The sequence below is a fragment of the Scyliorhinus canicula genome, chromosome 20, assembly GCF_902713615.1.
Source record: "Scyliorhinus canicula chromosome 20, sScyCan1.1, whole genome shotgun sequence".
Taxonomy (NCBI): Eukaryota; Metazoa; Chordata; class Chondrichthyes; order Carcharhiniformes; family Scyliorhinidae; genus Scyliorhinus; species Scyliorhinus canicula.
In genome coordinates this window covers 37,026,736-37,042,999 of record NC_052165.1, presented here as the reverse complement: position 1 = coordinate 37,042,999, position 16,264 = coordinate 37,026,736, and the positions used below count along the sequence as shown (strand labels likewise).

At 45.2% G+C, this 16,264-nt stretch overlaps 1 protein-coding gene across 3 annotated transcripts in view; it reads left to right on the top strand.

Annotated features, from left to right (window-relative positions):
* Positions 1-14,640: 14,640 nt before the first annotated feature.
* Positions 14,641-16,264, top strand: part of LOC119954876 (coiled-coil domain-containing glutamate-rich protein 1-like) — a 32,600-nt gene continuing 30,976 nt past the window's right edge. For 2 of the 3 annotated variants that reach the window (XR_005458324.1, XR_005458323.1), the window contains exon 1: positions 14,641-14,752. Coding sequence is in view for 1 of the 3 variants with exons in the window: in XM_038780485.1 (XP_038636413.1) it covers positions 15,200-15,599 (400 nt within the window). In the remaining 2 variants the exon portion in view is untranslated. The other variant, XM_038780485.1, reaches the window with a different exon arrangement.

Here is a 16,264-nt window from a genome sequence, read left to right as displayed (position 1 = left end):
TTCCACGTTACCAAAGGTTTGTGGATCGTACATCTTCTTATTCCATGAAAAAGACAAATTAGTGCCAGTTTGTAGACAAATACAGGTCTGCACTCTTCTTGCTCCGTAAATGTCCTGCCCTCCCAAGGCCTTCTGTCATTACACCTACTCTCCCAATAAATTCTTCCTGCTCCAAGGAAATGTAATTATACCTTTTATAATCTAGAAACATAGAAAAAATAGGAGCAGGAGGAGACCATTCAGCCCTTCAAGCCTGCTCCGCCATTCATTATGATCATGGCTGCTCATCCAACTCAATAGCCTCATCCTGCTTTCACCCATATCCTTTAAACCCTTGGCCCGAAGTGCTTTTTCTGACTGCTTCATTAAACTATATAATGGTTTGGACTCAACTACTTTCTGTGGTAGAGAATTCCACAGGCTCACCATTCTCTGGATGAAGGAATTTTTTTCCTCATCTCTGTCCTGAATGGTCTACCCATATCTTCAGACTGTGACCCCTGGTACTGGACACTCCCATCATCAGGAACACCCTTCCTGCATCTACCCTGCCTAGTTCTGTTAGTGAAATGCAATTGCTTCTCAGCCACTTCAAAGATGCGAAAGTATTAGACTTCAAGTATGTAGAAACATTAGTTTTCCCTTTGACTACCTTCTGTTACCATCAAGATTGTGAATCAAAGTATTTGTATCAAACTACCAGTGACCCCAGCATTCAATGCAGTTAGTGCATGTAACACAAGATGACATAAGTGTGGTGATATGCCTGCATATAATATTGCATATACTCAGCAGTGTGACATCCCACCAGCATATGGCGTCAGATATAAGTCAGGGCAGATTCGGTGATCCTCATAAGGTTGTAAGATGTACATGAGGACAGTCGTGCATAGGGGTAGTTCCAGGGGACTATAAAGAAACTGCATGATAATTTGCTCTGTATCTGATCGTTATCTTACCACGTGTGCATTAATAAAAATCCTGGTTTGGACAAGTCACCAGCAGTTCTGCAGATTCCTTGCTAGACAATGAACAGCGAACACAACAATAAGTGCTTACAATAATGACCTTGCTGGATTATGTACATGAAGCACAGCAAATAATTGCAGCAATGCTCTGCAAATCATTTTCCATTGTAATCCTATTTTAATGTACCACCATTTTTTCAAGCCCAATTAAGGATGACACCAGGAAAGCAGCAGCGATGAGTCAAGTCTGGGCAAGGTGCAGAAATCAAGGTAGTCCTTCCCGGCTTCCCCATGCAAACCCACTCACACAATCAATCTCACCCAGACCCTCCACCTTCTTCACACCACTGCCCACCTGGATTTTTCCACCTTGCCCTTGGTTCCTCATCGTTGCCGCGCCACAGTCCCTCCAGTCAGTATATGGTTGCACATTCTCCTTGACCAGTGCCACTTGTATCCACACAGCCGAGGAGGAGTCCTGCAGAATAGAAGCTCGTGCTCCAGAGTGCATTGTTCCTTCCATCACCAGGCACTAGGGTAGTGCCGGGAATCCCGGATTGGCAAAATCAGAAGTCACAGCTGCCAAGGGTGGAATGTGGCCAAGACCATGGCCACCTAGAATCTCCTTCCCTCTATCCCTCCCTCGCTCCCAGGGCCAGAGCTGAAGCCTGAAAGTGAGTGGTAAGCTGTGTCACTCCATCAGTAATGAGGCTTTGAGTGGCAGCAGACTAAAGGAAGTTGAGTGATGGTTCCACCAGGCCTTGCAGAAAAAAAATGAAAAGGGTGAAATGCCATGATCCAAAGACAGAATTCAACAAAATAGTGGAAAATTCTCATCCCTGCAGCTGTTGAAAAGATCTAAACCTTTCTCTTGTGCCCACAAAAGGCTACTTTCCATTTCCTCTTCTCTAGTGACTTTTAGAAAAATACTGAATGTCATTATGCACTTCCTTTAAACTTCACGGGCGAAATTCTCCCCTACCTGGCAAGGCGGGGGGTCCCGGCGTAGCAGAGCGGCGCCAACCACTCCGGATTCGGGCCTCCCCAAAGGTGTGGAATTCTCCGCACCTTTAGGGGCAAGGCCCGCGCTGGAGTGGCTCCCGCTCCGCCGACTGGCGCCAACGGCCTTTGGTGCCATGCCGGCCGGTGTCGGGCTGGCCGAAAGGCCTTCGCCGGTCGGCATGAGTCCACGCATGCGCCGGAGCATCAGCAGCCGCTGACGTTACCACCGGCACATGCACGGTGGAGGGGGTCTCTTCCGCCTCCGCCATGGTGGAGGCTGTGGCGGCGGCGGAAGAAAAAGAGTGCCCCCACGGCACAGGCCGGCCAGCCGATCGGTGGGCCCCGATCGCGGGCCAGGCCACCGTGGGGGCACCGCCCGGGGTTCGATCGCCCCGCACCCCCCCAGGACCCCGGGGCCCACTGCTCCCGCCGGCACAGAGGTGGTTTAAACCATGTCGGCAGGATAGGCCTGACAGCGACGGGACTTCGGCCCATCGCGGGTCGGAGATTCGCCGCGGGGGGCCCTGCGAATTGGCGGGGCGCGATTCCCGCCCCCGCCGATTCCCGGGTGGCGGAGAATTCCGACCCCTACGGGGGGTCGGAGAATTCCGCCCCTCAAATGCCTCAGCGGGCTCGTCAGGCTCTCAATTCATCCTGGGCTGGAGCTGCAGATTTATTGCTATAATGGGGACCACCTCTTTGCTGCAGTTTAGTTCCTTCTCTCTCTCTGGCCAATCTGGGTTGATTGTTTTTCAATTTAATTTTGCATGAAATCTGTTTAAAATAGTTGGGTTTTACTCACAGACACCTGCTGCCACCAGGTTATGTCCTGCGGTGCCCAGAAATTTGAAATAATCACACAATTGTACATAGATATAGGAGTTAACTTTGATTGGGGGATTTCGGCGTGGGTCGGCGTGGAGTCAACATGCTCCATCAACAGCAATGATGCATGGAGCATTCGCAATAAGGTAGATGAATTAATCGCGCAAATCGGTATACACGGGTACAATAGGATTGTGATTGTGAAGACACGGCTTGGACTTCAGCTATTCACAATATACATTAATGATTTGGATGAGGGAACCAAATGTGATATTTCCAAATTTGCTGATGACCCAAAACGTGGTGGGAATGTGAGTGGTGAGGAGAACGTTAAGAGGCTTCAAGATAATTTTGACAAGTTGAATGAGTGGGAAAAAACGTGGCAGATGCAGTATAACGTGGATAAGGTTGAAGTTAGCCACTTCGGATGAAGAAACAGAATGGCAGAGTATTATTTAAATGGTGATAGATTGGGAAGTATTGACGCACAAAGGTACGTGTGTGTCCTCTTACACCAGTCACTGAAAGCAAGCATGCAAGTACAGCAAGACATTTGGATGACAAATGATATGTTGGCCTTCATTGCAAGAGGACTTGAGTACAAGAGCAAGGATTACTTACTGTAGCAGTACAGGGCCTTGGTGAGACTACACCTGGTGTATTGTGTAAAGTTTTGGTCTCCTTACCTAAAGATAAACTTACCATAGAGGGAGTGCAGCAAAGGTTCACTAGGCTGATTTCTAGGATGGCAGGATTGTCGTATGAGGGGAAATTTGATTGACTGGGCCTGTATTCACAGGAATTTAGAAGAATGAGAGGGGATCTAATTGAAACGTGTAAAATTCTGACATGGTTGGACAAACTGGATGTAGTGATGTTGTTTTCTCTGCATGAGGGGTCTAGAACAAGCGGTCGCAGTCTCAGGATACGGAGTAGGCCATTTAGCACTGAGATAAGGAAAAATCTCTTCACACAGAGGTTGGTGAACCTGTGGAACTCTTTACCACAGAAGGCTGTGAAGGCCAAATCACTGAATGTATTTAGGAAGTAAATAGATAAGTTTCTAGACTAGAAAGGTTTCAAGGGGTTTGAGGAGAGCACTTGAGTATAGACGATCAGGTATAATCATGTTGAATGGCGGAGCATGTTTGAAGATGGCGCTGGAGCGAGGCGACTTCTTGCAAGCTGTGCCCAGCATACCTTCTAATTCGATCTTTTACTCTCGTTCTGTGCTTCTAAAACTTCATTCTAACTCTTTTAAACTCTCTAACAATGTTATATTCTGTAGTCGCTCCTTCCTTCCCTATGTACGGTATGCATTGTTTGCACAGCATGCAAGAAACAGTACTTTTCACTGTATACTAATACATGTGACAATAATAAATCAAATCAAATAGAGCTAAACAGTCCACTGCTGCTCCTATTTTCTATGTTTCTATGAAGTGCCGCAGGGCAGTTCCACTGGTCCTGGCAGTGCCACAAAGGAACCAGTGGCTGCTGCCGGTACTTCAGCAGAAGGAGAAGATACCCAGAGAAGGTAAGTCCAGAGTCTTGCCCCGAGAGAGTTTAGGTAGGTTCGGGAGGGGGAGGGGAGGGGGGATGGGAGAGGGGGGCGGATAGGAAGGAAGGAGAGGGTTTCAAAGGACAGCCCCCATGGTGCAACCCTCTTTACTTCATATCATTTAATCATCTCAGGGAAAAATGGGCTGCCCACTCCCACCCCCTGCCTATGCCAACCATTTTATGGTATGGGAAGTCTATTATGAGGTCAATTGGTTTGATAATAAGCCAAATCGATGCTTAAATATGGCAGGCGGGCTGCCGATATTGGTGCCTGTGCACCTTTTGTGTTATGGGTGTGAGCTTGGGAGTGAGCGGGATTAGGTTGGTATCTGAACTATTTTATGTGCTCCCTGCCACCCATGGGAAACAAATCTGCTGTGGACATGTAAAATTCAGCCCTTTGAGTGCATTTCTCCAGATCTGCGAGTTCACCGGAAAGATCTCGCTTTTGCTCATGTCGAGTTTGTAGCCTGAGAACGCATCAAACTCTTTCAGGAGGGTAATGATTCCCTCCATGCTGCTTTGTGGATCAGAGATATAGAGGAGCAGGTCATCTGCATAGAGTGAGATTCTGGCTCTCTGCCTCCCCTTTGGATCCTCCTCCAGTTTTTTGCTGTTCTGAGAGCGATCGCTAGTGGTTCGATCGTGAGGGCAAACAGCAGCAGGGACACCGGGCATCCCTGCCTGGTACCTCTGTGCTGCTGGAAGTACTGGGAGCTGGTATTGTTTGTCCGTACGCTCGCCATGGGAGCTTTGTAGAGGAGCTTCACCTAGTAGGTTAACCATGTTCCAACCCCGAACCGCTCCAATACCTCTATGAGGTACTTCCACTCGACTCTATCGAAGGCCCTTTCTGCGTCCAGGGTGACAATCACCTCAGGTTTTTTCTCCCTGGATGGGATCATGATCACGTTCAGCAGGCGCCTAATGTTCGATATCAGCTGTCTACCTTTGACAAAGCCCGTTTGATCCACTGCGACCATCTCTGGTACGCAGTTCTCCAGCCTCTTGGCTCGGATCTTGGCCAGTATTTTGGCGTCTACATTTAGTCTCAAGATGGGTCTGTACAACCCGCATTCCATTGGGTCTTTGTTTTTCTTAGGTATTAGTGAGACAGGGCAGCACGGTGGCGCAGTGGGTTAGCACTGCGGCCTCATGGCGCCGAGGTCCCAGGTTCGATCCCGGCTCTGGGTCACTGTCCGTGTGGAGTTTGCACATTCTCCCCGTGTTTGCGTGGGTTTCTCCCCAGAACCCAAAAATGTGCAAGCTAGGTGGATTGGCCATGCTAAATTGCCCCTTAATTGGAAAAAATGAATTGGGTACTCTAAATTAAAATAAAAGGTATTAGCGAGATTGAGGCCTGTGCTTGTGTAGGTGGCAGCGTGCCCCTTGCCAGCAAGTCTGTGAACATCTCCCGCAGGTGCGGGGACAGTGCTGTCGTGTATTTTTTGTAGAAGTCCGCCGGGAACACCCCCCCGCCCATACCCTGCCTCGCACCATCCCCCCTGTCGGGATTCTGCCACGGCCTTTCTCTGTTGCACGCTCCCGGCGCCAGCTTTCCCGCTAGTGTGGTGACCCACCTCCCGGGGGTTAATGTCTTATTTTTACCTCGCCCGCTCTCTGTAGTTCCTGCCCGTTCCTTCCCCGTCTTATCCTGCACTCCTCTTGCTTGCCATTCCGCTTTCCCTTCTCCCCTGCTCTCATTCTCTCAAACAAGGCCATGATCTCCCACGCAAAGTGTTCTCTCAGGCGGTGGCTTGCTGCTTGTTGCTCAGGATGTGTTTCAGGGTGGGAGAGGTGCTTCCTCTCCCTCCCCCTTGTCGGCTCATTGCAGTGCTGTCAAACCTTGTCAGGGGTCTCTTATCGCTTCCCCTGCTGTCGCTGTTCCAGCCCTCACTCCACAACAAACTTGAAGAAGTGTTCCTTGCCCTGGTATGTGACCCAGAACTTTGCTGGGTACAGCATACCAAAGTGTACGCCGTTCTTGTACAGGACTGCTTTTGTCCTGTTAAATTCCGCCCGTGTCCTGGCCAGGTCAGTCCCAATGGCCTGATATACCCTTATTCTACGTCCTTCCCAGCTACAGTTCTTGGACTGCCTGGCCCAGCCCTCGGTTGTTCCCAGTTTGGGCTTCGGGGCAGCGATTGGTGCACCCTATCCATTTCTGGTGGGTTGGGGAAAGTTTCCTTCCCACCAGGTTGCCCAGCATCAGGGCCACGTAAACCATGGGATCTCTGCCTTCGATTCCCTCCGGTAGCTCACAATCTGCGGGTGTCGCCTCCATGAGCGTTTCTCCTGATCCTCCACTCTATCCCTTAGACTGCCCTGTGTCGCAACCAACCTCACCATATCTTTCTCCAGCGCCATGATCTTGTCAGTCGCGACTTTCCCCATGATCTTGATGGTTGCCTCTTGGGCCTCCAGTCTCTTCTCCGCTCTGCTCAGGGCGAGCTGTATTTGGGCCAGGGTCTCGGCCACCACGTTCATCACCGTGGCCTCAGTGTCCGCTTTTATTTCGGTCTTTACCTCCTGCTGGTGCTCCCTTAATGCCTCCATGAAGGATGCCTTCTAGCCGCCCCCCCCCCCCCCCCCCCCCCCCGCACCGTGCAGGAGGGGTTTATTCTTGGCTGCGCTACTCTTCCTGCTCCAGCGTTTCGTTGCCTCGTGCGCTGGTTGGCTCGTCTGAATGCTGCTGTTCCTGGCCCCTTCCACTCCTGGCCTCTGTTCGGCCCCTAGTTTGGCTTTTTCCAGACGTCTTTTCTTATACACCCCCCCCCCCCCCCTCTCTTTCTTTCTTCCTCTGTCTTTCTAAGGTTGGGGAATGAGTTGCTGTGTTTTTTGGTGGGTTCTTGTCGAAAATTGGCTGTTTTCCGGGTCCACGGGAGGAGAGCCACCTAATGTGCGACTGCTCGGCACATCGTCATCACCGGAACTCATTTCTGAATAATATAACAATAGAACAAGTATCAAGTCTCAGCCAGCAGTAACAATAGAACAAGTAACAAGTCTAAGCCACCAGTAACAATAGAACAAGTAGTAAGTCACAGCCAGCAGTAACACTGTCTCATAAACTTGAAGGCACCGGATTTTGCAACCTTTTAAAGTATAGTAAGGGGAAAGTTGTGGAAATTGTGTCTGAACTTTGAATAAGTGCTCTCAGATCAGCAACTCACTGCTGGCAAAACAAAATGGAAAGTTACCCCACCCTGCAGTGATTCAATTCATTTCAGTAGCCTACCTGCAGGTAACTAAATTAAACTGCAGTGGTTCTGGTAAGTGATAGTAAACGGATCCCAGAAATCACAGAAACTAAATTCTCAACTCTTAATATGATATTCAATAGTACAAGCTGATAATAAATGTCATTTCAATATGCATCGAAAGTACATGCATAATTACCTTTGTTGCAGATGATTATGTTATGGGAGAGAGATATTAGGATCTTGGGTTCAGAAATGGGATTGAAGATGTAGTACCAATTTAGGGGTTAACAGCCTGAGGGAAGAACTGCTAACACAGAGTCAGAAGGATACGCTTACACTTGGCCTGAGTCACATTGACCATTCAGTCTTAAACCTGTTAGTAGGAATACACAGGATGCCCGTGTTCAGCCAGGTTAAGCCACTCAATAGTCATTATCCTTCAGGACACTCCTGTCTGACCAGCTATTAGCCCCTTACAGAGTCTGATGGCCTGTTTGTCCATCAATGGGAGATTAGTTGCATAGCAATAGCATAGCTCTGTATAAACAGGAGTGAAAAATCAAACAGCCAAGAAAATGGTGATGGGGTCAAGTCTGGAAACCCCAGGAGAGAATTTTTGTTTGAGGTGCTGCGCAGAACTCAGAGAGAGAGAGAGAGAGAGAAAGAATCCTGTTTGAACGTGTGGGAAGAAGGATTTCAAAAGCACAGAGAGTGGTCATGGAAAGCTGTTCCAGAGACAGGCTTTCGAAAAGGGTTCTTAAAAACATTAATTATCAGAGGAAAAGTTGCTTTGTTAATGTAAATATCACCTTTGCCTGCCTGTGTAGCTGGAATGAGAGTGGCATGTTCCTTTGAAGTGCTGTTTAATGGGAACTCGTGTGTCAAAGTTAAGAAACTACATGTAATGTTATTGTTAGGGTAGAAGTTTAAAAGTTTATATATTGGGCTACAGGGTGGCGTAGTATTTAGCACTGCTGCCTTACGGCGCTGAGGATGTGGGTTTGATCCCGGCCTGGGTAACTGTCCATGTGGCGTTTGCACATTCTCCCCGTGTCTGTGCAGGTCTCAACCCCACAAACCAAAGGTGTGTAGGGTAGGTGGATTGGCCACACTAAATTGCCCCTTAATTGTAAACATTTAAAAATATATTTTAAAATGTTTCTATATTGTTTTTCTTTTATTTTAATAAAGTTTGTTTATAAAATAACCACGCCCTATTTTTTATGTGGCCACTCCATGAATGAATCAATCTTTCTGCACCATATTAAAATGAAACAAAACGATAGTCTTGTGGCCCCATCTCAGTTCGGAGCTGACCAACCAACCATAACAATTATGTGATCACATTCAAGAACTTTTGTTTGTGTCTTGGCTGCTGTACAAGGCGTGGGCATGCAATTGTAAATAATGTATTTAATAGCTGAATTTTTTGAAACTGGAACAAAAGCTGGATACTTCCAGATGCTTTGCCACCTGTCTAAAAACAGGTTGGAGTAAAAAGCTGTCACACACACTAATGCTGTTCTCATGGTCTTATAAGACAGGGTGCAATTATCTGAGGCAGGTGGTTAGTAGGAGAAATATCATTGTGTTGTGAGCTTCAAATGGAATGCACGCTGCAAAATATGGAATCATGAGTATAGGGATACTTTGCTAAGCAACATGGGTATCTGATCAACAAAAACAATCAGGTTTTTGAAGAAATATTACAGCCAGCAATTTGGACAATGGAAGGATGATGTCTAACATGGTATTATGTATTTTTTTGTCATTTTCTTTTCCCTGGCAAAACGTACATCCTGATTCTGGTACTCAACAATGTTCGAGAGGATACCTGGAATTAAACATTAAGAAACTAGTCGATAGAAGAACCCTTTGGAAGATGGTAATCATGTGCAACATGACAATTAACAGTAGTAGATTTTCACTTTGGTGACAGTGAGAAGCTAAAATAAGCAGAACAACCAGCTATCATACTGCCCTCCCTGCCCATTGTCCTGTGTAAATAAGCAGTCATCTAATTTTGCATTATTGACGGGCAGATTTGCCAACAGAGATCATGGACACAATTTTAACCCTGTGTAGGTGGGTGGATTATGAATTAGTTGAAATTTCACCCTACAGATCAGAAATTCCAGCATGCAATGTATATCATTTTCTTATCATTTAAAATGAGATGGGAAAATATGTGTGTGTACTCTCGGCAGGCAAGGGTCCCATCCAGGCCTGGAAACTTATCCAATAAATGTATTTGTGAGTTTAGCTATTTGATCTTTTCCCCAGCTACGAAAGGGTATACCTGACCTGCACAGCGCCGTGGTTAAGACCCAGTTTTGTAAAGGATTTTTGGAACATAAAAACGGTCTATTACTGTGTTGTTGTGTGCCTGCTGTTCACCATCTGCCATCAAAAGGATTCTTCAGTTGAATGGGATGCAGGTTAAGTCCAACAGGGACCCTGTAAATGTAGTATATGTGGACTTCCGGAAGACGTTTGATAAGTGCCACACAGAAGGTTAATACATAAGGTTAAATAACTTGTGGTTAATGGTAACTTATTAGCTTGGATAGAACACTGGCTGACGGACAAAAGGCAGAGAGCCGGGATAAATGGGTGTTTTTTCTGGATCGCGCGATGTAACTAGTGGGGTGCCACAGGGTTTGATCCTTGGACCTCAACTATTTACAATCTATGTTAATAACTTGGGTACAGGGACAGAAAGCTCTATGGCCAAATTTGCAGATGACACTTAAATAGGTGGGTCAGTAAGTTGCCATGAGGAAATACAAATCTTACAAATGGATACAGACAGGTTAGGTGAGTGGACCGAAATATGGTAGATGGAGTTTACGGTGGATATGTGTGAGGTCATCCAGTCTGGTCGGAAAAATGGAAAGGCAACTTACTATCTAAATGCGGAAAGGCTTTGGGGTGCTCCGGTGTAGAGGGATTTGGTGTCCTCAAGCATGAGTTGCGGAAAACTAGTTTGTAGATACAGCAGGTAATAAGGAAAGCCAATGGAATGTTGGCATTTCTAGCTAAAGGGATAGAATATTAAGGTTAGGAAGTATTGTTGCAACTGTACAAGGCATTGGTGAGACCGTACCTGGAGTATTGTACACAGTCTTGGTCCCCTTATTTGAGGAAAGATGTAGTAGCATGAGAGGCAATTCAGAGGAGGTGCACTAGATTAATTCCAGAGATGAGGGGTTTCTCATAGAGATTGATCTGTTTAGACCTATACTCTAGAGTTTAGAAGAATGAGGGGAGGATGCTGGGACAGTGAGTAAATTTAAGGAGGATTTAGACAGATTTTTAATTAGTAAAGGGTTGAAGGCTTACAGAGAATGGGCAGGACAGTAGAGTTGAGGCCATGATCGGCCATGATCATATTGAACAGTGGAGCAGGCTCAAGAGGCTAAATTGCTTACTCCTGCTCCTATTTCTTATATTCTAAGAAAGAACTATTCTGTCTAATTCCACCTCCCAGTTCTTGGTCTGTTGGCCAGTATATAATTGCATCTCAATCACAAATCTGTTGTTCTTGATTAATAAGCGGATTTCTTGATTAATAAGGGGATCAGGATTAGGTGGAGAACGCAGGAAAATGGCGATAAGGAACATATCAGCCGTTATAAAATGGCACAGCAAACCCAATGGGCTGAATGGCCTAATTCTGCTCCTATATCTTAAGGTCTAAGTCAAAAAATCCTTATTAGTATGGCTAATGCATAGCCAGTATTGAAATAATTTACAATAATTTACAACTATCATTAAATGAATTGGTAGCTACAGTGTTGAGTTCAGAGATAATCTTACGCCTGCAAACCATACCTTGAAGATCGTCCAATTACAATGTGGAAAATACAAAACTGAGGTATGAGTGGTAGGGAGAGAGTAGTTAATCAGAGGTAGCAGCAAGAGTTCTGATACTACGTATGCTATGAATCCTATTTTACTTTTACTCCCGTGTTCTCTTACCTTATGAAATCTTGTAGGTACATTCACTTCATAGGGGACCAATCCAAAGGTGCTTCAGAGCCTTCTTGAATTCAGTTAGTCTCTGAGGTATGACATTTCACAGGGTTCCTTCTATTAGATTTTGGCTAAGCGATCCTCCAGTTTTCCTTCAAAGCTTTCCAACAATGGACTTCTAAATTGAAACTTAGAACTCATTAATTTCTCCAAGCTAACAGTTGGTTTTCATTGTGAGGGTCACTGTAGATTTCTTCCTCTAGCACCAAGCTAGGTAAATTTTCTAGTCTTGCTTTCTCTCACAAACTCTAATGAGCTGAAAACACAAGAAAAGAACCTTCAACTATTTTCTATGAGAAACACCCAGATAAATTAAACAAAAGAACCTCTAACCACAATAGCCCATCTTCAAGGCAATGAAGCATGCTTTTGGATGCCCCCAAACAGAAATGTAAACAAATTATCTTTTTACCTTCAAAACACCCTTTGACTCTGCAACCCACATGAAGAAGGTATAGCTCCACTGGAGTTTACAACCCTGTTTCCAGACTTGCTTTTAGCTTCTTTCATCTAGGACCTACATAATTTTTTTTTAAATAAGGGAAGACCAACTGACTCTCTTAACCTTAGAAGTGGCTCATTCATTGTTCACAGCTTTCACACTTTTAACCTTGTAAGCTAAAGGAAGTTAGGAAAAACTGTCCACTAGTTTGAGTCATACTTATGAGGAGGAACAATAATTGAGGAAGCAGTAGAAGATGGTTAGTGCTAGGACATTGCCCGGAGAACTCCTGCAACAATGTCCTAAGGCCGGAATGTTTCGCCTTAAACATACACCCCCCCCCCCCCCCCCCCCATTTGTACGAGGTTTCCAATTTCCAAAACTGGGGAGAATATAAAACATTGAAGTAAAATTAACCTGGTTAGCAAATTATTTAGGTGGTAGAAGACAAAGAGTAGGTATAATGGTATGGATATGAATTGAAATGATGTGACTAGTGCTGCCTCACAGGGTCTGTGCTGGGACCTCAGCTCTTCACCATATTTGTAAATGATTAGATAACACTTAAAGAGTCATATATCCAAGTTTGCTGATGACGCAATGATTGGTGGCATTATAAGTAATGTAGATGGGAGCTTAAAATTACAAAGAGTAAATTAGTGGAAACCTATGGCAGACGGTTTTCACCCCAGTATAAGGTCATCCATTTTGTACCAAAAGGATAGATCTATTTTCTAAATCCTGAAAATTGTCAGCTGAAGGTACAGACCAGTGGTGGAATAATTAAAATTGTGGATGCTCAAGTCCAAATTGGAGGAGCACAGATGTCTCAAGTGGTGTAGGGCAGGAAGAGATTCTAGACATAAGAAGTGGTGCTTACATGATAGCCAAGGTAGGTCAATGAGCACAGCAGTAACCGATGAATGCAATTTGGTGGAGTTAGAACATTATTTTGGCTGACCTCAAAAATACCAGCCCAAGCAGTTAGCCAGGCTTCACGATACTGTGGGTTTCCCCCGCCATTTGAAAATATTGGTCCCGGTGCAATGAGTTGTTTAAGTGGCATTAATTGGTCACATAAGGGCCTCAATAAGCCCAAAGTTTGGAAGGAAGGAAAGGGTAGAAGGAAGGATAGCGGGAGGAAGGAGCTAGCATATATATTGCCTTAGCAGGTCCACTGAATACATCAAAGCACTTTAAACCAAAGAAGTACTTTTGAAGTATAGACATTGTTGTAATGTGGCAGATTTTCAGAGCAAACCCTCACAAATAGCAATAAATAATAATAATCTTTATTAGTGTCATACGTAGGCTTACATTAACACTGCAATGAAGTTACTGTGACTGTGATATTGACCAGATCATGTTTTTTATGATGTTACTCGGTAAATATTGGCCAAGTGACAAGGTAACTCCCAAGTTCTTGTTCGAGATAGTGCCATGGGATCTCAGTTTAATGTCAAAAGACAACAGTGCAGCATTCCTTCAGTACTACACTGCCGTGTCAGCCTTGATTTTCGTGCTCAAACTCTGGAGTGAGACTTGAACCGGAAACTTATGACTCAGTGGCAAGAAGTACCCGAACTGGACACAATACTTCAACTTAGAATTTAACTAAGTGATTATTGACAATGTAGCTGACCAAAAATAACCCTGACATCACAATTACTCCTGACAACATAGTCAACCTCACACTGTTGTTGACGACACACATTTTAGAGTTTTGGGTTAGGACCCTAGGTAGAGGTTAGGGTTAGAGTTAGAAACTGCCACCAAATGTGTTGCTAATAGGCACAGTCTGCTATTGGTGCCACCATTGTCACTAGACCCATTCTGTATTGAAAATATAAATTGCCTTCTTGTTTTTGTGCTCTGTCTCTAAGTACAAAACCAACGATTGGGTTTGACATGTTATGGCTTTACCTGCCAGCACAAATACTGTAATTTTAAATATCTTAGTATATTTTCTATCCAACTACTCTTTATTATGACACCCCTATGCACCAGCCCATCGTGTCACCCGATGCATCAGCCCATCGTGACACCCCCATGTGCCAGCCCATCGTGACATCCCCCACATACCAGTGCAGCTAGACACCCCCATTTACCTGCCCAGCTTGACAACCAATGTACCTGCCCAGCTAGACACCCCCATGCACCTGCCCTGCTTGACAACCACATGTACCTGCCCAGCTTGGCAACCCCATGCACCTGCCTAGCCTGACAACCCCATGTACCTGCCCAGCTTGACAACCCCATGCATCTACCTATACTGACAACCCCACGTACCTGTCCAACTTGACAACCCCATGTACCTATACGAGCCAGCATATATTGTGCTTTAATTTCAACTTTTCTCACCTTCTAACTTAAACTTCGTTTTCCTGCAATAAAACACGACGCATGCATATCTAATATATATATATATAAAATAATATCACAGACAACCCAGGCCTGCAGAAGAGAGGAAATAAACATTAAATTTCAGCTTCCTAGCAACCATCATCCTTGTACTTTTGTGCTGTGTGAGGCGTCACCCGCAAGCAGCCGGGGCCTGATTGGCTGTCTCCCGTGGCAACCGACTGGCCCCGCCCCTCTCCCCCCACGTGAGGTTGCGTGCGCAGGTCGCAGGTATAAGAGACGTTTCCAGAACGTTGTCCGTTAGTGTCCGCTGGCCAAGGCGCAGGAGGTAGCAGGGCCGGACAGAGCACCAGGTACTGCTACGGCGGCTTCCTTAAAACCAGCGGGGTTTCCGATTTTTAAAAACTTTTTTTTAAACCAATTCTTATTCGATTAACTGTTGTACTGTGCTGGGAGGAAGTGTATTTTTGTTTTTTTTTTCCTGTGGGGGTGTGTTCAGGTTTTGGGATCTTGGTGATTGCTGAGCTCCCCCCGCCCCCCCCCAGTCTCACTGGTACCTGTTGTCAAGGAAGCCTTACTTTTTTTAACGCCACCATTGTGCAACTTTCTAGTTGCAATCCTCTCTTAAAATCCTTTTCTACCTGAGAACCTCTCGAGGTTTGATCAGTTTGTATTGTGTGTTTCTGTGTGAGTGGCACTGGACTTTCTCCAAAGGGCACTGACTCTCAAATTGAGATTAGGCTAAAAATACAGAGTAGTCTTGGATTTCCCTCCCTCCTCTTTCTGGTGTCTTGGAGGCTATGGGAGGTAATGTTGCCAATGAAGGCTGGAAGAAGCCCTGCTCCTTTTCCAAAAGGTACAAACGCTGTAGATCCGAACATGGCTGTGCCCGCCAGCAGAACTGGAGAAAAAAGAGGCAGCGATGGTGGCGCAAGTATGGAAGAGGAAGAGCGCAGAACCCCATTGATTTTGGGGCCTTGCTTAGACCTGTTAATATCAATGGCAAGAGGGCACCGGGTATGAGAGCCCCAAGGAACACCACCCAGTTTCTAATGCATGAGAAGTACCAGGAACTCCGCAAGCAAGCTATAACCTTCCCTGGCTACTGGCATGAGGAGGGCGATGGTGTTATAGACTACTTGCCTCACGTTGAACATTTGCATGGGAGCAGAGAGCAAACTAATGCTGAATCACTGAATGGTGAGCATGGACAGTCATCTGAGCAATATTCTTCTTCAGATAAAGATGTAAAAAGAACAGAGACATTCTTAAAAAGAAACTTTGAAGCTATGTATAACTGGTTGGAAGAGGAGGTGAATTCTTGAGATCTAATTTTAAAGACTCCATTTATTTGAATTGCATCACAGATAATTCCAGTTCGGATTGTCAATTCTACCAAACCTATATCCAAAACAACCTATATCCAAAACCAAAGATTTTTAAATGCAAATTGTGTAGGGCTTTGAATTAATCTTGTAAAATAAAGGTGTCAGATTTAGATGTTTCTGTCTTTATCAAAATAAAATATTTTAGAATCTAAAAAGATTAGATTTCCATCAGGAAGTATGGCTATTTATATTCTTACAATAAATTTCTAGGGGGGGAAATCATGTGAAGCATTTTACCTTGTCATAAAATGTCTGGCTTCTGCACCTCTGCTAGGGCAACTAGAAAATCATACTGGCCTAGTTATAATGGATTTTTTCACTCTTCCTTCTAACCTTTTCTTAAGCTTGTGTGCATGAGTTGCAAGACTACCTGCAATCCTGATTTAAAACCGGAATGGTGATTTAAGCATATAGGTTGTTAGGTATACTATTTTACCCACAGCTGAAAGGAAACTCTTTATTATGGCCTTAATTTTA